This window comes from Pelobates fuscus, chromosome 12 (genome assembly GCF_036172605.1).
Source record: "Pelobates fuscus isolate aPelFus1 chromosome 12, aPelFus1.pri, whole genome shotgun sequence".
NCBI lineage: Eukaryota > Metazoa > Chordata > Amphibia > Anura > Pelobatidae > Pelobates > Pelobates fuscus.
In genome coordinates, this window is record NC_086328.1 from 31,572,560 (window position 1) to 31,598,007 (window position 25,448).

At 43.6% G+C, this 25,448-nt stretch overlaps 1 protein-coding gene across 1 annotated transcript in view; it reads left to right on the forward strand.

Moving 5' to 3' along the window:
* Positions 1-2,684: 2,684 nt before the first annotated feature.
* Positions 2,685-25,448, forward strand: part of CDYL2 (chromodomain Y like 2) — a 63,597-nt gene continuing 40,833 nt past the window's right edge. The window contains exon 1 of the mRNA XM_063437257.1: positions 2,685-2,793. Within this exon, the coding sequence (XP_063293327.1) occupies positions 2,770-2,793 (24 nt within the window). The 5' untranslated portion in view covers positions 2,685-2,769. The remainder of the gene's footprint in view (positions 2,794-25,448) is intronic.

Genomic DNA, 25,448 nt, shown 5'->3' on the forward strand with positions numbered 1-25,448 from the left:
TGCCACCAGGCCAGGTAATTTTGGCAGAGTAGGCACCTGCAATGTGGGGCGAGCAGGTGCCTACTCTGCTTTAGTAAGCATGGCAAACTAGCGGCTCGCCGGGGCCACAAAAATATTAATTGTGGGCCGCATGCAGTCTATGGGCAGCGAGTTTGACATGCTTGTAGCAGAGGTTAACACAGTGTAGGAGTTTAAGCATGCGTGGGATAGGCATATGGCTATCCAAGATATAAGATAAGGCCAGGGACTAATGAAAGTATTTAGAAAATTGGGCAGACTAGATGGGCCGAATGGTTCTTATCTGCCGTCACATTCTATGTTTCTATTTTTTATTAGGATAAAGTGGTCAGGGTGACCATAGTGTTCTTTTAAGAGAGTACAAGGGAATCAGGGTAGCAATTTTAAGCCCTGATAATAAAAAAAAACAAAAATCCATTTACCATTCTGTTCCATTATATATGTCCACCCTTACTACTAAACACATCCCTGCCGTACATAGCGTTTACACTATGCTCATGATTTCAACTCTTCACCATTTTGTCTATACAAGAATATGATTAGGGGTTTCATATCTCTAAAACGTATTCCATTCCATTCTAGAACTCATTCCATTCCATTCATTCCATGTAATCAGCAGTTCCTTATATTCTCTAGTCTAGACTTTCAAAGAGTCTCTTCAACTATACCTCCTCAAACACTCTTACACGTGATTCAACCGACCACAATTAGTTCTCTAGCTTACTCTGTCTTCTCACCATGGATGATGTGCTTGTTTCCACTTATTGTGAGTAGAGACATTTCCAAAACCATTTATATATTAGTTCACATAATGTCTACTGCTCAATCTATCTTGCGTGGGATCCACCAATCAAGATTGCATTCAACAAAAATAAAAACAAACTGAAACAGACATGTACTATCAAATGTTATGGTTAATCAGTAGTAGTTACATTATCTTGGTTGATTCATGAGGTTGTTTTTGTTTGTTTGTTTCTCTGTTGGATATGAGGTCCTCATATTTAAACAAGAGGACATCACATACCCAAAGCTAGCTGACCTTCGGGTCATAATTACCATGATAGCATTTCAATTCCTCAGATCTTACAGAACCATCGACCATCACAAAGAACAATGTAACGTCATGCTGGCAACCCAGGTAGATATGACTTATAAATAGACATTTCAGATTTAAGTGTTGACTTTAGTATGAGTGGTTAGCAAGAACTTTTTATTGGTTTCCATAGCGATTGTCCTAAATGTATTCTCCCGGAAAAGAATATATGTCTAATTGTGTCTATTCATCCCTATACTCTTCCCCTCTGCCACTGAGACTATTGCATCCCAGTTCCAGCTGGGGCTATTGGCTATAGCTCGATTAGCCATGATATGACCTAAGGTGGCTGCATAGAGGCCAGGGTACCGTGAAGATACATGGTCAGGCTTGGCCTCATTCACCTTCCCTTTAGTGAGAGTAAACGGTAGCTCAAAAAACGTGTAGCCTCTTAGGGCTTTCTGGTAGCCCTGTGCCCATGTCTGCACTCTGTAACTGCTGCAGAACCTCTTGCTATCAAAGCTGAATCCAACCAGAATAGTTTTCAACAAGACTAACAACTCCATAGCAAGAGTTTCTGAATCAGCTGAGGTCTGACAAGCTGCTGTCTACTCTCTGAGCTCCCCTAGCCAGGGCTGCACATGGGGGCAAGGGGAGATAGCAAGGCTTGGTCTGCTCCGCTAGCCCAAGGTCAACATGCAGGGAAGGGGAGATGGCCACTTTCTGTGCTATGAGCTACAGTAGCCCAAGAAATGCATGTACATACTGTGAGATACTCAGGCTATATATACAGGGATATACTCGGGCTGTACATGCAGGGAGATGGCCAGGCTGTACATGCAGGGATATACTCAGGCTGTACATGCAGGGATATACTCAGGCTGTACATGCAGTAATATGCTCAGGCTGTACATGCAGTAATATACTCAGGCTGTACATGCAGTAATATGGCAAGGCTGTACATGCAGGGTTATACTCAGGCTGTACATTCAGTAATATGGCAAGGCTATACATGCAGGGTTATACTCAGGCTGTACATGCAGTAATATGCTCAGGCTGTACATGCAGTAATATACTCAGGCTGTACATGCAGTAATATGGCAAGGCTGTACATGCAGGGTTATACTCAGGCTGTACATTCAGTAATATGGCAAGGCTATACATGCAGGGTTATACTCAGGCTGTACATGCAGTAATATGCTCAGGCTGTACATGCAGGGTTATACTCAGGCTGTACATGCAGTAATATGGCAAGGCTGTACATGCAGGGTTATACTCAGGCTGTAAATGCAGGGATATACTCAGGATGTACATGCAGGGAGCTGGCCAGGCTGTACATGCAGTAATATGGCAAGGCTGTACATGCAGGGATATACTCAGGCTGTACATGCAGGGAGCTAGCCAGGCTCTCTATGTCCCCCTATCCCAGACTGTACATGAAGGTCTATAGCAGCAGATGAGCTCAGGCAGTGACTCCCGCACGGGCTCCCATTGGCCGTCCCATCCTTAGCCCCGGACGCAGAGCGCCCCCTGGTGGCTGTCCTCGCACAGTGAGCAGGGCAGGAGCTGGGACTCCCCGTGGCCGCTCCGCTCCGCTCTGCTCCAGAGCTGGTTCTCCAGCCGCCTGCGTACAGTGATTCTGCGCACACACTGACACCCCGAGCCCTGTCATTCTGCACACCCAGCCCGGTGCTCACAGCGCGCAGCCCGCTCCCGGCATGGCTTCTGGGGACCTGTACGAGGTACACACAGCACCCCTGGGCGCTGCTCCTCCACTGGGGGGAGCTGGGGAAGGCAGGGGGAGGGGGGCTGGAGCTCTGTGCACTTTGCATGTACAGGCCTTGGGAGAGCTCAGGACTTACTGCCCTGGGGAGGATTTGGGGGTCCAGGTAGGAAGAGAGGGGCTTTAAACATGGTGTAAAGTGAGGCTCCATGCTGCTAGGTGGGGGGAGGCGGGAGGGGGTTTATTGCCAGGTATCTGGTTGGGGACAGTCTATATCAGGGGGTGACCCAAAGGTAGAACTAGCTTTTCCAGGACTACAACTCCTATGATGCTAAGCCAGCCTTTAAGCTTGCTGAGCATAATGGAAGTTGTAGTTTTGGGAAAGCTGGAGTCCACCTCTTGACCATCCCTGGTGTAGGGCAGTGTGTTTAAATGCCCCCATGTTACCTGTATAGGGAGAGATGTGTGGATGCTCAGGTGGCAGAGTGAAGCTGTGTACCCCTTCCTCTCCCCTCTTACAGGCCACGTGGGAGCTTTAGTGCAGTCGTTTTGCTGCTGCTGCACCACCTCTTGAGAGACTGCAGTGACCTGCTCCATAAAGAGAGGTCCTGGGAAATTAAACCCCCTAATACAGGCAGGTAGGGTTTACAGTTCCACAGCTGCTGTAGAACCTATTTGACAGGGGAAGTATTTGTGTGGAAGACATGTGGGAAGGTGAACTTTTAAAGGAAGCCAGCATCATCTTTCTCCACAGTCCTGTATGTGATGCAGATTGTCTACATGTATATTTGATGTATATCAAAAGGTGCTACACCTTTTAATTATTATTAATATTGTAACCTCCTCTTGATCAGTGACCTGTCAGGATTGTCAAAGATTTTTACTTAACCTTTACAGTGAATGGCTGAATCTTTTTTTTTTTTTTTTTTATTATTTGAGCTAGACAAATATTAATGTATTGTTTAAAATGGTGAACTGTTAGTGATACTGATATAGCCCATGCCCCAAATTTTCAGGGTGGCAAGGATACAATGTGGCGCAATCACAAATATTTTGTGGGCATTTTGAGGTCCTCCAAAAGGTTGGGGGGAAAAAAGGGTTACAGGTGTTTATATCTGAGTCTATGTTTGTAGAGCTTTAGGCTTTCTTCTGGGCAGAAATACCAATTGTATGACCGTTGGACTGCTACTCCCATTAGAGGATGGCTGTGCTACATATTGGGGACTGTGGTACAAAAACATCTGGAAGTATATTTTGCCATCTGTGCCTTTGCAATACGTTTAAACCCAGAGCACAGTGCTAAGGGCATCGCTGTACAATTCAAACTGACCTGTATCCCCTGCATAATCTCATTGCCTTAAATAATAATGTATTTATTTGCAATATTAATGTCGGGTTGAATTCTGTTGTCCTATGTCGTCCAGCTCCTGTATGAGCTGTCGTTTTCTCGTAATCATAAATAATAGTCTAATATATTTCATATAGTATATAAGCACAGTTTTTTTGTGACAGGTGACAAATGATGCTGGCTTATCCAGCGCGCTGCTTCAATAAGGATGTATTTCTAACCTCGTGCTAATATTATAGAGCAGACCACTGTCAGAGAGGGAGCGACATGGTTGACAAAGTGATATGTGACCGCTTGATTTTTTTTTTTTTACAAATGATAAGGGATGTGATCGGATTGATTGGTTTCCAGAAATCCTCGGCAAAATATAATGATGCTCTAAGCAGAAATCAATTCATCCAGTCAAGTACTTTGTCTTACAAATAGTTTACGGTTCCGACTAGTTAACTTTTTGAGCTGTTTAACTGTAAACGCTGATGTTGGATTCTGCATTTTGTTTGGGGGATATATGTGCAGAAGATGTGTCTATCCTCAGAATCATTGCTTTCAATGGCTGACAGTTCCTGTATTTTTAGGGGATATACAAACTTTTTTTTAAAAAAAATTTTTATTCTTTATTTTTGTCGTGCACATAAAAGTTACAAGCAGGCGTGAGGTGCCCCGAGAGCAGTCCTCATGCGTTTTCCTCGCTAAACATGCGGGTCATTCGATTACAAGGCACATTTTTGTATTGTTGTTGTTAGCTGGTACATTCAGTTTGTGGGAGTAGTGTTAGATTGTGAGGATGGGAAGAAGTAAACATGAGAGTTAAGTATGCAAACTGCCAGGCAGGCAGGTATGCCATCGTAATGTTAATAGGTGACAGGCTATTTGGGTGCATGGCTGGTGCGTGCTGTGAGGCGCTATGCAAGTGTGGGATTAATATTATGTGAGTGCTAAACAATTAACAAGAGTAAACAGTGAATATTGCTTTAAAGTTCTATGTCGTTGGAAAGTCACTGTTCAGGATGTTTCAGCGTGGTATGAACAGCGTCTATTGTATTAGAGGCTTTGGGCTTGTACCTCTATGTGTCCCAGTTTGTGAGTTCTTTATCATCCGATACCCAGCGCATTGAAGGGTGTTGGGGGTGTTTGAAGATCCTGCTGAGGCACCGCAAGGTGCAGCGTTGTGGGATCCAGGTGCTGTCTTGTCTGCCCGTCGCTGTGGGAGCTTGATTTAAGGCTGCAGGTACGTAGGATCTCCTGTTGGCGCTCTGAGACTCTCCATGATGACGAGTAGGATTGGGGCTCTGTGGGAAGTTTGCTTGTTACTGGTTGCTGCTTGGATCTCTGCTTTATGCAGGGTCTGAGGTGAGCTTGTGTGCCGATTTGGGCTGTGATCGCTGGGTGGCTTGATCTTGCCTGTTTGCGTGTAAGCAGGTGGGATCTCCGTTTTCGGCACCATCTTTTGGGTCCCGTCGGGCGAGGCCCGTTGCGGTGGGTACGTGTGGGCTTTGCATTGGGTTTGTGCACTGGTGCTTCGGTGTGTCGCTCTTTGCTTGCCATTCGTGCCCAGAAGGCGTCTAGTATGAATTCGAGTTTAGCCAGGATGCTGTGTCTGTCAGTGTGGCAGTTTGGAAAGCACGCGGCATCCGCCATTTTATGAGCCTGTGTAGCTTGGAGTTGCCCTGTATGCTCCGCTGTCAGCTCGCTTTGTAGCCCTGCTGCCTGGAAAGGTTGGACCGGGATCACCCCCGCCGGTCCCAAGGGGGGCGAGCGGGTAGTCGGCAGCTCTGTACCTCCAGCGTAGGAGCGGGGAGAGCGGCCGTCTACCCCCTGCTCCGTCCATCGCAGCCCGCGGCTTGCCACCTTGGGTTGTCTCTTACGGGAAACACTCGATTCTGGTATCCGGTGCATCACCAGGGTAGCACGTCCCGGCATCAATTCAAGCATGAGATCAGTTAGTATTTACCTGTAAACAGCCTGCACGACGGGAGCTCCTCCACCATGCGACTGCTCTGCTTGATGGTCAGGCCCCGCCTCCGATATACAAACATTTTAACAGTAATGCCACCTTCAACCATTTTTATTCATCGTACATTATACTTTTGTTATGGTAACCAATTAAACTTTTTGTAATGTGTTATCTTGCTTGGTCTTTAACAGAACCCATTGCTAACATATTTTGAGAATTAATGATTCAGAACACAGAATCTCAAAATGGTTTCAAAATTCCTTGAGTACAGGTCTATTCCTTCGTAATAGCTATGGCTCAATCCCTGTCTTAGATAGGCCCACTGTCCTGATTAAAACACATGAGTATATGACTTGACATGTGAAATAAGCCCTTAATGGGGTGACTGAGGCCAGAGAGTAAAACATAAATACATTTTAGATATAAAAGTATTTCTATGAGAAAGGTGATACAGTTATAACAAAATTGGTGCTGTTTATATAGAAATATATTGCTTATAAAAATACATAACTGTGCACCAGCTATGGCTCAAAGAAAAGTGATAAAATTATGTATTTTATCAATGTTTATAAAATAAAAATTGTGCAAAAGCGGCACGCTTAAAACATTTTTTAAAAATGTTTTGCATTTGTTTGTATCACTTTATTGATATACAGCTGTCCTTTACTGTAAAAAATAAATATAAAAGTTTCAAATATGCCTAATTTTTTTTAACCTGTATCATGCCCATTCAGAGATCTGTATGTGTACTGTATACATGTGTACTGTGTATATCTCTTCCTTTGGACTTCCAATTGCGCCATTATTTATACACTTGTTTTTAGAGCAAAAGTTTGTGATCAAAGGAAAAAAGGGGGAAACTAGATGGTTGGATTTAGTTCACATGAGCTACCACTTTTCTTTTGTAGAAAATGTTAAGTTTGTAGAATTAACAGAGCCCTCATTTTTACTTTAGAGCAGAATGCATTTGATTATTTGCACAGATGGTTAAATGACCAGTTCTGTCTTATCAGTGGACTACAGATGGGACACTCCATTCTGCATTACATTTTAACACACAGAAATTAAAACTCAATTCGTTTAAGAGACTTTGGTTTTATGTTCGCCATTATCTTGAAGTAAATACAAATAAAATCATTGCAGTAGCTTCCCATGTTACACAAAAGGTAAGACTTGCCCAAAGGAGAGAGGTGTATGCCATTGCTTTCCTCATGAGAATACTTTAAAGACTGAGGGCTCTTTAACCTGTGAATCCAATAGAACATGAAGACCAAGCTGAAGTCTAATTGGAATTATGGATATTTTAGGAAATGTGTGCAACATATTAAGTTTGTTGGATGCTCTTGAGCCTTGTGATTGCAACAAAAATAAGATTTGTCATAACTTCATGGTTTAGCAAAAAGGAGATTTGCAAGAGAAGCCTACAACCCCTCAATTGCTCTCTCAAGAAAGAAACTCTTACTCAAAAAAATACCTCTTAAAAGCATACCTAGAGTTTGACTTATTTGACTAGGAATCCGGTTTCCACTTGGCCACGATATGGCCAATCCATAGGCATCACATTGTAGAGATGTCTACCATCATCATTGATTAGAAATGTTTTCTTTAGTATGGCAATCGTCTCAAAAACTGCATCAAAGCAATATTGGAATGGTGAAAGGCCAAAATGAGAACATTTGTATCGTAAAAGTTCTGACCTCATTTCTACTGAAAATCTTTGAAACCATCTTAAAATTGTGGGCCCACGAGCAGCGTCCAACCATCTTTAATACCTGCACTAATTGTGAAGAAGAAACTGCCAAAATTCCTTCAGAACAGTGTAAACAGGATACCTAGTCCACCCAAACAGTATAACCTCATTAGAGCAGGTATTCTACTGAATACTTAGTGATCAGCCACAACCTTAAAATCACCTGCTTAATATCATTTAAGTCCTGCTCGTGCTTCCAAATAGCTCTAATGTATTAAGGCATGGACTCCACAAGATCTCTGAACATGCCCTGTAGTATTTGGCACCAGGACGTTAGCAGCAGATCCTTTTAAGTCCTGCAAGTTGCTAGGTTGGGCCTAAATGGATCGGATTTGTGATGCTTAATCAAATTGAGATCTTGAGATTTTGGAGGCCAACGCAGCACCTTGAACTCTTTGTCATGTCACTCAAACCAATTCTTGAATATTTCTGTCATTTTCTTACATTGCTCCATGGTCCAGTGGTTTTAATGTTGTGGCTGATCAGTGTATGCAAGGTAAATATTTCGTTTTCTTATATTTCTTGAATACCTTTTTCTAAAGTGAAATTAAGTTTGATTTACAGTTACATTGTGATAAAATTGTATCATGCGGGAAGAAAGGCCAGTGTACAACTTTCAGTAAAGTGACACGAGAGATTTGGTCAGGGGTCCAAATACTTTTGCAAGGAAAATGCATACTAGTTCAGGTAGAATAGTCTACTGAGGGTAAAGCGAAATAGCAGTTACCCTGTGGTAACTGAACCGCTGATTCCATAAATCTTTGCGGTTACCAATACAGCAAGTGACAGGGAGAAGTTTATTATAATTATGTTCTGCAGTCAAGAGGATGTCTAGTAACTGATTTCTTTTGATTCACTGCATTCCCACATATTTAAATCAAATGCTAGTAGTCATCTACAATTTTTTCAATAACACGTTTTCCGTGATTCTGTTCACATGTCCTTCAAACCCAATAGGGAAGATTTATCAGAGTACATTCTGAAAAGTGATACAATGAGGAGCAATGTCTGCTGGTCTTACAGATTTCCATGGTGATTGTCCACTTTTAATATTTTGTAGGGCTGCACCTAACAATTATTTTCATGATCGACTGGCTGATTATTTTTTTCGATTAATCACATAAAATAAAAAATGTAAAAAAATGTTTCCCCCTATAATTAACATAACATCCATGACGTTTTTTTCCTATGTTTAAGTAAAGGGCACATTTTATAATTTAAGCAAACCAAAACCACAAAATGCTTATATCCGTGTTCTCCCACTGGTTCTAACATTCTGCAATTCACTCTTCCATAAACTTTAATTTAAAACTCAAAAATATCAACATGTCCAGTTGTCCACATGCTCCTGGCTGAGGTTGGTTCTCCTTTTCCAAGCTATCATGCCTACAGACTAGACGAGGTGCTCAGATGGTATTGAAGTGCCTGCAATGCATTAGTATAATTTTGTCAAGAAGATATATTTATCTTTGTTAGCTCTCCACCAAAGAAATGTGTTTTTTCTTTGGAAATAAGCCTCTCAACAAAGATTGGACCTCATTTCTAACTTGGCTGTTGATGTCCTCCTTGGGTTGTTACTCTTTATTCTCTTCCTCACTGCACTTTCATACTCAAGGAATGAGCTTATCGAAGTGGCAAAGGTTGAATGGCCAGCCACTGTAGTTACGATTGAGGTGGTCATTTGCTTCTGCTATTGTCCCATCTCACTTCTTACTGCAAATGCCTCTGTTTGCACTTTTGCTTGGATTTATAAGTTTTTCAGGTGTCAGTTTTCAGCCTTCTGACCCATTGGTCCAGGGCAAAGAAGAGAATCACTGTGTTTGGTTCTTGGTCTGAAATAATCCCCTTCCATCAGCCATGGAGCCACTGTGTTGCAGTGGCTTGAAAAGGCTTCACTGGAGATGACACTAAGGCAGCATCCTCAGTGGACCTGTTTTAAGTCAAGATAGTGTTTGTTCCTTTGCATGATGGATGGGTCCGACAGCATTGCAGTTACAGGCATCTTTACTTAATCCGTTAGATATTCCTGTAGAGCGTATTGTTTCATTGATCCATCTTTTATCTACTTCCTGAACTAGCTCTTGCTCAAATGTTCCCATTTTTCACTGTATTTTTCAGCTTGCTGCTGGTTAGCTTGCTATTTTTAAAATGTTCATCAAGACCTCTTGCAGTCCCAAATGTTCTTTCACCACTTGCATTCTTCAATGCAGCAGCGATCACCGTTCAGAAGGTGAGGCCAGTGCCGCAGATAATGGTCCAGCCATGCTTCTACTTCACAAAGTGTGCAGCAACCATAATATTTGCACCATTGTAGTGTACAATTGCAATGATTTTTCGGGGGGGGGGGGGGGGGATTTCAAACGCTGCAGCGACCTTGTCCAAACATCCAGCGATATTCGTTCCTTCATGTCTGTCTTTAAGTGGCATAGTTGTGAGGTAGACCGACATCCTCTCCCATCAATCAGCTGGCAGACAAACTGATCAATAATGAGATTCTTTGGCGATTTTCATAATCTATTGTTATTATTTTATTTTGCAGCTACAGTACCTTGCACCATATTTCAATTTCAATTTCTCCCAATGTCTTGACAATCCAGAGCAGTTAGTGATATGTAGGGAAATATGAATCATGTACCCCAGGCAGTGCTAAATCCCTCGTTCTGTCCAAACCACAATTTGATTACTTTTTTATCATTGAGTAGTTGTGTAGGCTTTTCTTGTGTCATAATATTTAAAGGTTTGCTGTCAAATATGTCATCTTTACTCTGCTGTTTTCACTTAATGTTTTACTGGAAATGTGGCGATGGAAAAGACTTGATGCTTTCTTGTTTTGAAAGGGTTTAACCTGTTTTGCAAATATATTTAGCTAAAGATAATATACACATTTTTCACTAATATATGTATCTATCGCTGGAGCAGGTAAGTTCTGCTGCTCTCCATATCACTGCTTTGCTACTTCCCGTAGTGATCACAGGTGTTGGTCAGTTGATGGTAAACTCACAAAAAAATTGTTTTGGCCAGTTTGTCCAAATCAAAATCCTTTTAAACCACACGCAAATGAATTGATTTGCCCGTGATTCACCGATGGAGTCTTATTCATTAAAGGGACACTATATGCACAGAGACCACTTCATCTCATCTCATAGTCCGGATGCAGTGTCCTTGTCCCCTTAACCCTGCAAATGTAATTATTGCAGTTTTTGAGACACTGCAATAATTAGCTTGCAGCATTAACTTGACCTCTAGTGGAGGCGTTGTAATGTTCACTAGGGAACCCTAACACGCAGATAGGAGAGAGAATTTGGGTTATGCAAAAAGGGATAGTCAATACACGAGCTGGTGTCAAGGGAAACCAAGACGGAATAATGAGAGACAAAGCCAAATATCAGTAACCAGGAAATCTAAATACCAAGTGCACGTGGGAGGAGTTTCTTCCCTCCCTTGTGGTCTCTGAGGACATCACTGTGTGCTGGGTCACATGACCGGGTGCAGCACACATATAAGGAAGCTGCTCTGGAGCGTGCCGCGTCAGACACACTGCCAGTCTGGAGACAGGGACCAGATGACACCGCTCGTTGTGATGAGGTAAGCAGACAGTAGAGGCGCTTCTGGGTCTTTAGTCGACTTTTTGTCTGCGAACTGGCACTGGTCATCCTCACCGATCATGCAAATTAGGTCCACCCCCTCACGCTGGCTAAGGAGGAGTGGATGCAGAGTCTGACTCACAATACGAGGGACATCGGTGCTGGAATGTGGTAAGTGACAAAAGGGTTTTTTAACTATTTACATGGACGGGGAAGGAGGGAGGAAAGACAGAGGGATACTATAGTGCTAGTAATACAACTTTGTATTCTTAACACTACAGCTTTCATTTAAACTAAACTCCACAGGTAATCCTTGGATTAATCAATTAGTTTGAGTTCGGGCATGAATCAAAAGGATTTTGTGTTGGATGAACCGTTCTAAACACATTTTACACAGGTCTTGTTGATGGTACTCTTAGTGCTGACATGGGTAAAATAGAATACAATATCAAATTCTAAAATTCGACAAAAAAACCAAAATGTCAGTATCGTAAATAAAATATATGGAGCCATCGTTTTAGGGCTCTTTAATTATTGCTAGTGTCTGCAAGGCTTTGTTATTCTTTGGCGCTAAGAAAAACGACTTCAAGACTTGTCAAATGATGATTTGTCTGTTCAATTACATAGGGACCTTCCAAATTCCTCTTTATTTCTCAGTTTCCCATTTAAATCATATGACTCTCAGTCTTCAAAAATTAGAAACCACACTGTACCTCTTGAATGGAATCTGTCTCTAAAATCAAAATGGGACGTGGTCATTAAGTATTATAAGTGTTCTATTTTTGTAGCCTTCTTGAAGACATTGTTAGCTATAGTACTTAAGAAATGTCCTGCAGAAACATTGACAAAGGCCAAAAAAAAAAAAAAAAGGTCAGACTACCCCCATGATAGTGGAGAGGTTAGAGTTAAAAGACAATACAGTATTTAAATGTTAAAGGAAAAATACCTTTTATTTGAACCAAATCATATCTGTTTGGCTTTAAAAGTAACCTACACTGATCAGCTACAATATTTAAACCGCTGACAGGTGAAGTGAAAAACTTTGATTATATCTTTACAATGGCACCTGTCGAGGGGTGGGATACATAAGGAAGTAAGTGAACAGTCTGTTCTTGAATTTCAGGTGTTGGACGCAGGAAAACATGGGTAAACAAGATCTGAGTAACTTTAAAAAGGGCCAAATAGTGATAGCGAGATGAGATGACTGGGTAAAAGCATCTCTAAAATGGCTGGTCTTGTGTGGTGGTCCTGGTATGCAGTGGTCAGTTCCTATCAAAAGTGATGCAAATAAGGACAATCAGTAAACTGGTATCAGGGTCATCGGCACACAGAAGAGGTACTGTAGCTTAAATTGCTGAAAAACTGAGCTGGCCATGTTAGAAATGTGTCAAAACACACTGTGCTTCGTAGTTTGCTGCATATGGGGTTGCCAAGCCTCAGTCAGTCAAAGTGCCCAAGATGACTCTTGTCCACCACAGAAAGCACTTTCAACGTGAGCATCAGAACTGGACAAATGAGCAGCGGAAGAAGGTTGCCTAGTCTGATGAATCACATTTTTTTTTAGATGATGTCTTTGGCTAGGTGCATGTGTGTTGTCTACCTGTGGAAGAGATGGCAGCAGGATGCACTATGAGTAGAGGGCAGACCGGCAGAGGCAGTGTTGTGCTCTTGGCAATGTTCTGCTGGAAACCATGGGTCCTGGCTTTTTTGTGGATGTTACCTTGACACCATCCGCTAGAGATTGCTGCAGACCACGTACACCCCTTCCTGGCAATGGTGTGCCCTTGTGGCAGTGGTCTCTTTCAATAGGATAATGCATCCTGCAACACTGCAAAAGTTGTTCAGAAATAGTTTGAAGAACATAACAAAGAGTTCAAGGTGTTTCCGTGGCCTCCAAATTCCCCAGTTCTCAATCCAATTGATAACCTGTGGGATGTGCTGGTAAAACAAATCTGCTATATGGAGGCCACACCTCACAACTTGTTGGATTAAAAGAGCTGTTTTGGAAAGTGGGTCTTACGTGATATTAGACAAGTGGTTTTAATGTGGCTATCAGTGTAAAGTCCCAAATATAACAAGAATTTATTCAGGACTATAAGTTCACTTCTGTTGTTCTCACCCTGTCTACTCCCCTTTCCAGCACCAAGACCACCTCTGCTGTGTCTGCCCACTTCCACCTCTATCTTTGTATGTGTGTCTACTGACTCTATCGTGAACTCATCAAATCAAATGCTTCTTCTAGAGAAGCAATGGGAAAGCGATATGAATGTATGGCAAAAAACGGTGCACCTCCAATCAATTGCTGTTGTGGATATGGAAGCACCTCAAGAGGCTTTCAGAAAGACAACCTGTTGAGGTGTATGTAACTAATGTAAACATTGCTGTTTCTACAAAGAGTTAAATAACAGGATCACTGAACCCAGACCGGCTCTTTGAGATGAAGTGGTTTGTGTGCCTTTAGTAAGTTGAGACATTCAAACCAAAGTGTTCTATGATCAGTCAAATGGATCATTCAATTTACTCTTCTAATTTAGCCCTAAAAGGTGCCAAGAGTGACTTAGAGAACCTTTGGAAATTATGAACATTACTTTGGAGTATAGCCAACTTAAACGCTTACCACCAAAGCATTTCCTAATACCGGTGCTAACATCTCCTCATGGTGTGCTGTTCACACCCTTCGTCTCATAATTCAATGCACGGAGTATTCACTTCATGAAGGGGTGGATGTGTTTTTGCTGTCCGACACTCAACCCAAATTCAATTAATTTGCATTGTATGCAAGGCTATACCTTAAAAGCGTTTCATATGACGTAAACTTTAAAAAACGTTAACCACTTAATGACCGCATGACGGTCCATGCTGTTGTGCAGTGTAGTGCTTTAATACCCAGGGCTGGATGGATAGGGCTAGACGGATTCTTTTGAGTGCCCAAGTTATCTAAGGCTCCAGCCGCTGCACATAGGGACCTATAGGTCAAATTCCAGAGTGTCAGAGACAGGGCCACGGTCCTGGAGGCCATTTTAGAATGCATACCATATGACTTTGAATCAATGTCACTCACCTTTTACAAAGACCGCTCGAGAAGTACATTGGCCTGGAGAAGATCGCTACTTCCATTTACAACCTTTCTCAGAAAGCATAACATCCAGTACTGCCGGTGGATGGCACGCACATGGTCCTTAAAGGCGATGATAAGCATATAATACACAACCATACTGAAGCGATGGCATTGCTGGTTACCCTGAGACTGCCACAGGACTCTCTATGTTCCATTGGGCTCTTTGCAGCAGGATGTGCACCTCCCAGATGGAATCCAGCAACAGCAATACTATTAATACCTTAACAGTCTACACCAGACGTGTATGCAGTTGTCACTATCTGGCTCGCCTTGTGGAGAGCCTTGTCCATGCTCAATGTGGCTTTACTTTGTTTAATCTTGTTTACCTTGGTTTGATCACAAGGCTAATGGTTTCTGCAGTACATTTTATTTTTGAAATTTGATTTAGTATTTTTTAATAGAGAAGTATTATCGAATGGGGAAAGAAAACAAGACTGTAATTACATTTGTGTTAAATAGTAAACCATGGTACATCAGTTAGATCATGTAACATCGGGAAACTTGCATAAGAAAGATCTGGCATGTAGGCCTTAAACATTCGCCACCTGATAGGCAACTCCTGCTCCTGCCACATATGTTGTGTGGCTGATAGACTGTAACGCTGCTTTGTGTCGCTACCCAGGTGTCAGGATTACAAGTTGATCCAGCACTCTGAACTGTGTCACAATTAGGACTAAGGATAACGTATAACCGGACCTTAGAATGGCCGGACTTAACGTATCCAAGAATAGTCAAAATACTTGCCGAGGTCAGGAACACAGAATCAGACACAATGATGAGGGAAGGCCAAAAGTCAGGGATACCAGAATTTAAAACGAAGCCAAAATCAAAAAGCAGAAAATCAAGATCAGGAACGCACTCTCGGATTACCATCAGGATGAAACCACGAAAGGGCAATGAGCATAAGGAGAATTTGGTTAATTCGTAGGGAGCCTATAGTTAAGTTTCCCGACCACAGTGCGGATGGTATTTTGCCGTCTGCCTGTTGGACTTCCATGTCTACCCATTGTTTCTTAGATGGGTGAGCGTGCCAGTCCAGAAATCTATGTAAGTGCGCGGCCTGATAGTATGTTACATAGCTGAAAAGAGACTTGTGTCCATCAAGTTCAGCCTTCCTCACATTTGTTTTTTGCTGTTGATCCACAAGAAGGCAAAAAACCCAGTTTGAAGCACTTCCAATTTTGCAACAAGCTAGGAAAAAAATTCCTTCATGACTCCAGAATGGCAGTCATTTATCCTTGGATCAAGCAGCTATTACCCTACATTGAAAAATTATATCCTTAAATATTCTGTTTTTGCAAGTATGCATCTTGTTGCTTGTTGAACATCTGTATGGACTCTGATAAAACCACTTCATCAGTCTGAGAATTCCACATCCTTATTGTTCTTACAGTAAAAAAAAAATCTTTCCTTTGCCTTAGATGAAATCTTCTTTCTTCCAGTCTAAACGCATGACCTCGTGTCCCATGTAAAGTCCTGTTTGTGAATAGATTTCCACACAATGGTTTGTATTGGCCGCGAATATATTTATATAGTGGTATTATATCCCCTCTCAAGCGACGTTTTTCTAAACTAAAGAGGTTTAAATTTGTTAACCTTTCTTCATAGCTGATATGTTCCATTCCTTTTATTAATTTTGTAGCCCGCCTCTGCACTTTTTCTAGTGCCATAATATCCTTCTATAGAACAGGTGCCCAAAATTGCACAGCATATTCAATATGTGGTCTTACCAGTGATTTATAAAGAGGCAAAATGATATTCTCATCCTGAGGATGAATGCCCTTTTTCATGCATGACAATACCTTACTGGCCTTAGCCACTGCTGATTGACATTGCACATTGTTACATAGTTTGTTGTCTTTAACAATTCCCAAGTCCTTTTTCGTGTGTTATCCCTAATTTGCTTCCATTAAGGGTATACGTTCCTTGTTCATTCTTTATGCCGAAGTGCATAACTTTGCATTTTTCAACATTAAATTTTATCTGCCTTTTGAGTGCCCAGTCCCCCAGTCTAAATCCCTATGCAGCATCTTGCTCACATTGTATTACTTTAGAGTTTTGTGTAATCTGCAAACACTGAAACATGACTTTCAATGCTGTCTTCAAGATCATTTATAAACATGTTAAATAGAAGGGGTGCCAGAACAGAACACTGAGGGACATCACTTGCCACCTCTGTCCAGCTTAAAAATTTACCATTAATGACAACTCTTTGCGGTTCCTATATACAAAAAGGGTTCAAAATCCTTGCCTGGAAATTATAGACCTGTGAGCTTAACTTCTGTGGCTGGAAAAGTATTTGGAAGGTTATTAAGGGATGATATTCAAGAATTCCTTGAGAAGAACATGGTTATCAGCAAAAATCTGCATGATTTTATGAAGCACAGGTCGTGTCAAACTAACTTGATTGCGTTCTACGAAGAAGTAAGTATAAGTATAGATCAGGGTGTTGCAGTGGATGTGATCTATTTGGATTTTGCCACGGTATTTGATATAGTTCTACACAATAGATTAGTGTTCAAACTCAAAGAAAATCGGTCTAGATGAAAATGCTTGTTCTTGGGTAGAACATTGGCCTAAAAATAGGCAATGTTCTACCCAAGAACAAGCATTTTCATCTAGACCGATTTTCTTTGAGTTTGAACACTAATCTATTGTGTAGAACTATATCAAATACCGTGGCAAAATCCAAATAGATCACATCCACTGCAACACCCTGATCTATACTTATACTTACTTCTTCGTAGAACGCAATCAAGTTAGTTTGACACGACCTGTGCTTCATAAAATCATGCAGATTTTTGCTGATAACCATGTTCTTCTCAAGGAATTCTTGAATATCATCCCTTAATAACCTTCCAAATACTTTTCCAGCCACAGAAGTTAAGCTCACAGGTCTATAATTTCCAGGCAAGGATTTTGAACCCTTTTTGTATATAGGAACCGCATCTGCCTTCCTCCAATCCTCCGGAACACTTCCTGAAAGAAAAGAATCTTGAAAGTTTAAAAACAGAGGTTCACTTATTTCTACACTTAGTTCCTTAAGTACCCGTGGATGGATACGGTCAGGCCCTAGAGCTTTGTTTATATTAACTTTCTTTAGTTTCTGCAAGTTTTATCAGCAATCATTTGCACATCTAATGCCATGGGTTCTTCTTTAATATATATGGAGAAGAAATAGTTAGTTAAAATTCCTGCCTTTTCCTGGTCTTCATTAACCCCGGTTCCAGTTTTTAGTGTACCTACACTTTAATTTTTTAGTTTTTTTTAGAATTTATGTACTTAAAGAATGCTTTGGGCTTGGTTTTGCTCTCTTTGGCTATCATTTTTTCATTTTGAAGTTTAGCGAATCTAATCGCTTTTTAGCATGCATTCTTGGATTCCTTATATCTTTTATAGGATGCATCTGATTTGTCCAATTTAAAAATGATTTAAATGCCCTTTTCTTATTTTTAATCTTTTACTTCTCTACTAAGCCACATTGGTTTCAATGTGTTTGTTTTATATTTATTACCCAATGGAACATACGGAGAAGTGTACCTTTCTAATATTTGTTGGAAGATTTTCCATTTATCCTCAGTGTTCTTTTCACTAAAGAGTTTATGCCAGTCAATATATTGTAAAGCTGCCCTTAACTTACTGAAATTGGCCTTTTTAAACTTATATATTTTACTATACCTCATGTGCTTTGTTTATTTCAAAGGACACTATATTGTGATCACTATTTCCCAAGTGCTCACTGTGGCGAAAGCCACTTTGCCACTGGTTTTTGGAGAGGACGCATGGCCAGCCTTTTACCTTGGGATTATAGTCCCTGTGACTTATTTGGTTTTAATGCACTGTTTCTGCCTCTTTAAAGGGACACTCCAGGCACCCAGACCACTTCTGCCCATTGGAGTGGTCTCCGTGCCAACTCCCACTACTCCTAACCCTGCAAGTGTAGTTATTGCAGTTTTTTATAAACTGCAATAATTACCTTGCAGGGTTAACTCCACCTCTAGTGGCTGTCTACTAGACAGCCACTAGAGGTCACTTCCTCCTTCATAGCACAGGAAACCTGTGCTAGAGCGTCGCTGGACGTCCTCACGCTGTGTGAGGACCTCCAGCGTTGCTCATTTCCCCATAGGAAAGCATTGAAATTATTTTTCAATGCTTTCCTATGGGGAGCGCTAATGCTCATGCGCGGCATTGCTGCGCATGCGGTCTCCTCGGCCAGAGGGCGGGATCAGTCTCGCCCACCGGCCGACGCAATGCAGAGGAGGAGCGGCGCGGAGGAGGAGACAGCGACGAGGGACATCGCCGCTGCCTCAGGTAAGTGACTGAAGGGGTTTTAACCCCTTTAGTAACCGGGGATTGGTGGGTGGGAGGGAGAGGGACCCTCCAGTACCAGGAAAACTGATTGTTTTCCTGGCACTGGAGACTCCCTTTAAATACTGTTGGAACAGATCTACACTTTCGAAGTGGCACTTCGGAAACCGCCGAAGTGGCCGCTATTCGACATTCGAACACGTGGCGGCGTTTTATTTAGTCAAACGAGGTCCGCGGTGTTTTGTCGTTGAGTTCATGGAACTCAAATCAGACACGCGACGGCACGAACACTGCTGAAACGTTACCTTCTCTGGACTTTGACTCTTGACTGGAGTCGAACACTGGTCGACAATTCGAACGGCACTTCAACATGGACTTGGTGCACAAACGGCACCCGTTCGTGCATTCGGAGTGAACTGTTAACATTGAAAATAGACCGGCCGCACAGCCTAATTCTCTGGAACGGTTTTGGGCATGAAAATGTGCATGCAGTCGGTCAAAAGAGACTTCCAGGAATTTCCTGAACCCCTGCTCTGATCTGGGTGATGTTTGGATATGTTGTTCACCCAGATCAGGGCTATCATGGATGTAAGATTTATGGGGATATGTTATGGGGTGTCTTCTGTATTTTGGGGAAAATGTGTGTTTTCATGCCTGTGGATAATTAGGTTATTGTATTGGCTACTTTAATTATATCACAGGCAGAGGGGAGGGATTGTGTAATATATGTGAGAGTGTCGTTCCTTGTTACATTGTTTTGATTGGCTTACATGTTTTGTGTCTCTATGCCCAACTAGGTCTACATGGGCGGCACCTTTGCTGTAAAACTTGTGTTAAAGACCAGTGTGTGTTATTAAACTTGCTGTTCTACTTTACCCTCAATCTAGAGTCTTATCTCTTATTGGGGGTAATTGCTATATCACTACAAGGGATTGCTATGATCATCATACTCCCTTGGATAATCACTCCCTTGGATAATCACTAGCTCTTGTAAGAGCTGTTCCTGCTACGCTCTCTGAAGGAAGAGAGATTCACCCACTGGAACCTGGAGCCTTGTCATAGGTCCAGGGTGGGTAGGAGACGGCGAGATCCCAACCAAGCTGCGGCGGTTCCTGGGGTCTACAGTACTTCTGGTGCTTGGAGCCCTCGGTAAGCACTAGGAGCATCAGTCGGCGGAGGTACCCAACTGGGGTACAGGAAGCTCCGTTACACTCAACTACTTGAATGTTGGTCAAAAGATCAATGTTGTTTGTTAGAACCAGGTCCAGGCAAGAGTCCTTTCTAGTTGGTGCTTGTACAAGTTGTGAAATGAAGCTGTCATTTAACAAGTTCAAAAACCTAATTCTCTTTGCTGAGTTCTAGTCCCTCTATTCCAATTTATGTCCGGGTAATTAAAATCTCCAATAATTAAAGTGTTACTCAGATTTGCAGCTTTCTCAATTTGCGCTAACAGCTGTTCTTCCTTATAAATTATTAACATTAGGTGGTTTCTAATCTATCCCAACCAATAATTGATTTCCCTTTGTTTGCCTCACGCAGATAGCTACCCATAAAGCTTCCACATTTTCCTTGTCACACTCCACATCCCTAAGATTTGACTTTAACTCATGGTTGACATACAAACATACCCCACCACCCTTCTTGTTTTCCTATTCTTCCTAAATAACATTTGCCCATTTAAGTTAACTGCCCAGCCATGTCCCTCCATGTTTCAGTTATGCTTATGTCATATTGTTTAGTGTACGCTATTGTCTCTAGTTCCCCTATTTTGTTATTTAGGCTCCTTGCATTAGTAAGCATACATTTAATATTATGAGTCACTTGTACTTTTTGTGAATTATCAACATTACATACCTTCTCTGTTCCGAGTTTGCCCCTCCCCCCATCTCCACCCCCCTTATACTGAGCTAAAGCCCATCTCCTTTTTGTCCTATCTCCATTTTGTAGATTGCTATGACACTCCCCCCCACTACTAGTTTAAAATCTCTTCCAACCTTCTAGCCATCCTATCCCCTAGCACTGCAGACCCTCTCCTTTAGGTGCAACCCATCACTGCTATAAAGGTTGTGCCCAAGCGCAAAGTCGGCCCAGTGCTCCAAAACCCTCCTATGTCATGATAGACGGGAGCCCAGTCTCCCTCCCCCTGCGTGCTTGGGTAGCTCTAGAATCTGCCTCCGGAGTCGGGTGGGGCGCTGGTTCCACACAAAGCGTCTAATCGCCATCGTGATGGAGCTAGGGACTAGAATGGGGATCGTCTGAAATAAGTACACATTACATGGTAAGATATTCATCTTAACCACATTGATGCGGCTGAACCGCGTTGCATGTCAGCTTGTAGTATAGCGAGTAACAGGAGGTAATTAACTGGTGTAACCCACGAGGTCCCTCGTTAGCTAGATGTCCAGGTATTTTAATTTGTCTGTGCACCAATTGAAGGAGAATTGTGCGTGGGTATGTGCAGTAGAGTCGGGGGTCCCTGACAGGTGGAGCACTTCTGACTTGTCCATGTTCAGTTTTCAGATATATAGTATCCCGAACCGCCTACAGGATTCCAGTAAGTTGGGCACTGTGACCGCAGGTTGCTCCAGGGAAAAAAGCATGTCGTCAGCATAGGCCGCCACATGATGCTCCCTTCGCCCCATGGCAAACCCCGTAATACCTCCAGAAATGGCTCCAATGAGAGGGCAAACAGGAGGGGGCACCCCTGATGCGTTCCGGATCGGAGAAGGGGGTGTCAGTGCTCCGTTGACTAGTATACGGGCTGTGGGGGTCGTATACAACTATTGCACCCATGCTCGCATATTTGGGCCAAAGCACCATCTGCTGGAGCGTGGAGGTGAGATACTGCCAGTCCACCCGGTCAAAAGCTTTCTCCGCATTAGTGGACAGCAGTACCACCTTCCTCTTAGACGATTGGGCCGCGTGGATAATGTCAAGTGCTCTAATGGCGTCATCGCGGCCCTCCCTGCCCAGATTAAGTCCACCTAGTCGATCAGAACGGGGAAGAACCTCGAGAGCCACAGGCCATAGCTTTCGCAAATATTTTGAGGTCCGTGTTCAAGAGCGAAATAGGACGATAACTTGCGCAGTTGGATGGATCCTTGCCGTCCTCTGGGATAACTGTCACTATAGCGGCCAATGAGTCTGTCAGGAATTGCCTGCTGGTGTGGATGGAGTTTATTCTCTTCAAGAGTTTAGGGAGGAGGATATCACGGAACATGTGTAAGTAGGCCAAGAGGAGGCTGTCAGGTTCCGGGGCCCGGTGGGTCTTAGTGTGCTTTAGTGCCTCATGCAGTTCTTCTATGGTCAAGGGCTGGTCGAGTTCGTCTGCTGCCTCAATCGGCAGTCTCTTTGAGATGTGCTGGTCAAGAAAGTCCGATATCATGCGGCATCTCCGTTGTAGAGCTTCTCCCTGATGGAATTGGGCTAGGTTGTATAATTCATGTAAAATGCTTTGAATGCTTACAAGATACCCTCTGGTAGTCTAGTCTCCCCTTTCCCCTTGGGTCTGACTTCATGGATATGGCACTGACGTTGTCTCTCTTAACTGTCGGCCCAGCAGTCTCCCAGTCTTATTTAAGTGTTCAAAAAATAACCTAGCTGACTTCTTAAGGGTAAGCAGGAGACCTTGCGATAGGATATCTTTCAGTTGCCACCGTGTCTCTGTCAGTAGAAGGTATATGTCGTCCGCTAGAGTCTGTTTATGGGCGTCTTTGAGTCCATCGATTTCACGCATCAGTGCAGACATGCATCAGGCCTGGTCGCTCTTGCATGTGTGCATACCTTGATGTAATGCCCCCTGATTACACATTTGTGTGCCTCCCATACTGTCAGTGGGGGTATATCAGGGGATTCATTGGTCTCAAAGTAGTGTCAGCTGATATAGCCTGCCCTTCGGTGGGTCCCCGCTCAGATCTCAAGCAGTTTTTTTCTAATCTTGTGCCATTACAGAGAGAACATATCTGAAGCATATCAGACTGGTCCCACCCATACGGGCAGTCCAGATCCGAAATGCCAGCAAGCTCCTTCTGCACGAGAGACACAGCAACCCCAGACGATTGTTTCAGCCTTGTTAGGCATCATTAGTGAGGAATAGATGATATCTCCCTAGGCACCTTGAGCAAGAGGTCCACGTCTGGATTATCCCTTTAAGCTTGTGGAGAGAAAAAAAAAAAGAGTCTCTCAAGAGTATACTGAGAATATGCCACTGAGGCCCTGGTCACCCATAGGGCACAGGGAAGTCTGGTGCGCTTCTCCGGGATATTTAATCCCCAGACATTTTTGGTCCAAACTTTCAGGTGAGCCGACTTGAACCCCGAGCCCAAGGGTGTGAGGAGGAGAGGAGAAGAAGCGAGAGTAAGAGAAAAAAAAAATAGGGTAAAGATGGGTATAGAGAAGAAAGAGTTCAGGGACTTAAATGGCAACTACGACTCTCTATCGGGTGGCGGGGCTTTTATAGACCCCGGACACCTCAATGTGTCCCGATAGTATTTACAGCGAGAGTCAGTCACGTGGGGGTCAGTGACAGACCAAAATGTGGTGTGTGTATTAGCAGGCATTTGTCGGGGAGATACGGTGGCAGTCATCCTATGCACGCCAATTCTCTGTCGTGTGGTCAGGACTCCCAGGGCCTGCACCCAGGTAGGGGTCGATATTGATCTGCAACAGGTCCTTATGTGTATGGTTGTCTCTCGGTAGCTCTCCAGGCTCGTGCACAGTTGGTGGCTTAGCAATATAATCAGTACCAGGCAACAGCTATTTACAGTACAGGTGTTGCTCATGACATATTAACTATCTAATTCTGGGCCCAACTGAGGTCCATTCTACATTAACAGTGAACTTATACGGTTAAGTCATATCTGAGCATATAGTAACCTCTGGCCCTCCCTGTGTCCCTCCTCCTCCCTCCACCCCAGGCCCTGCCAGCAAAAACCCCAACCAGCAAAAAAGTCCAACTCTCCCCTTACCCCTGAAGTGCCAGCTTTGTGATAGTCGCAGTGTCTTTGATGTCACCAAAGCCAGGTAGATCCTAAGAAATTAAATCCTGCTGAGTGAGAGTCCCTCCCTCTCGACCTCCCATGAAGACCACCCATGGATTCCAGTCTCTCCCCACCCTGGCAAGATCCCCCCTGTTTAATCATGATTAGAGTTGTCGGGTGTCCCGGTATCACTGGCATTCCCCCTCCACCCCTACCTCCCAGGGGGGTCCCGGGGATAAGCCCATGTGGCCCCGCTTGGAGTGGCAGGCCAGATTTCCAATCAGTTATGCATGAGAAAAAATTAAATTACAAAGCCCCCTCCAGGTACAACATTGACCCTAAACCTGTCTTCGTTCTTACATAGTTCCTGGCATGTGTCAGTCCTTCTCTGTGGTCACTCCACAGGGTAATGTAGGCAAGCATCCAAGGCGTCCATTGGGAGCTATCAGAAGAGGAGCCCAGCAGCCCCGTGTGGGGAGCAGTTGACGTAGTGGTATTATCTACCTTGGGATAGTTTGTGCGGGAAAGGGGTCATGGCTGGGCAACCACGAGGCACTGTGGCCCAACCGTACAGAGGATCCCCCCCAGAACCATTGATATAGACCCACCCAAAGTGAGAGGCCCGAGCCCGACCATGGAAGATGCAGCAGGTCTAGCTCCACTGTCCTTTTGTGAGGACTACTGGGCCTTACTTGTGGCACCTGTGAGGTTCACATCACTTCCCAGTGTCGAGACTTCAGGGGCCTAGGCAGCCACCTCCTGCAGGCCTAAATGAACATCTGGTAGTGTGGGTTAGCGGTGGGTGACGGGACCGGGTTAAGGCCAGGGAGTGGGGAAAGCCAACAGGGCTAGGTGTTACGTGCACAGTACTTATAACCCCCACAGGGCACGGTCCTGTTCCCAGGGTCAAAGTCTCTGGGTCTGAGTAGCCACTGCCCCTAATCTAACTGCGGGAGGGTGGGGGCAGGTAGCGGGTATCCATCTCTGTCATAGGTCAGGAGGTACGGGAGGCAGACTGTCCTTTTCTATTCACATTCAGTCACTCTTCTGGGCCGTTCGTTCCACACCTTCTGCGTCCAAAGTCCACCTGGTTTGCACTTGTTCGGTTTCAAATTCCCACCGGGTTTGGTGGGTGGCCCTCATGGATCCAGTTCGACACAGATACTGCTGGAAGGCCCGTGGCCTGTAAAAACCTGGGGACATTGTTGGGCCATCTGATGATGTGCCATGCGTTGTCTACTTTTGCCTACAAGCTGAAGGGGAATCCCGATTTGTATTGGATGTGTTTTATCTTGTAACATGCGGGTCAGCGGTCGCAGTGCGCGTCTAGCTGATATAGACACTTGAGTTTCCAAGTAGGGGATGGTTTGGTGCTGTCTGGTCGCTTTCACAAAGGAGTTCTTCCGGGAGAACGAGAGCAGGCAGCATAGTGTGTCTTTTGACTGCCCATTGGACCGGGCAGCCAAAAGACACACTGTGGGGTCGCTCTATTCCAAAATCTCTGTGGGGTCGCTCCATTCCAAAATCGTCTGGAGCTGTTTCACCCAGTAATTGTGAAAACAAGCCTGTCAATAGTTCTGGGAGCGATTCATCAGGTGTTTCAGGGAGTCCCCTTATGCATATGTTATTGCGC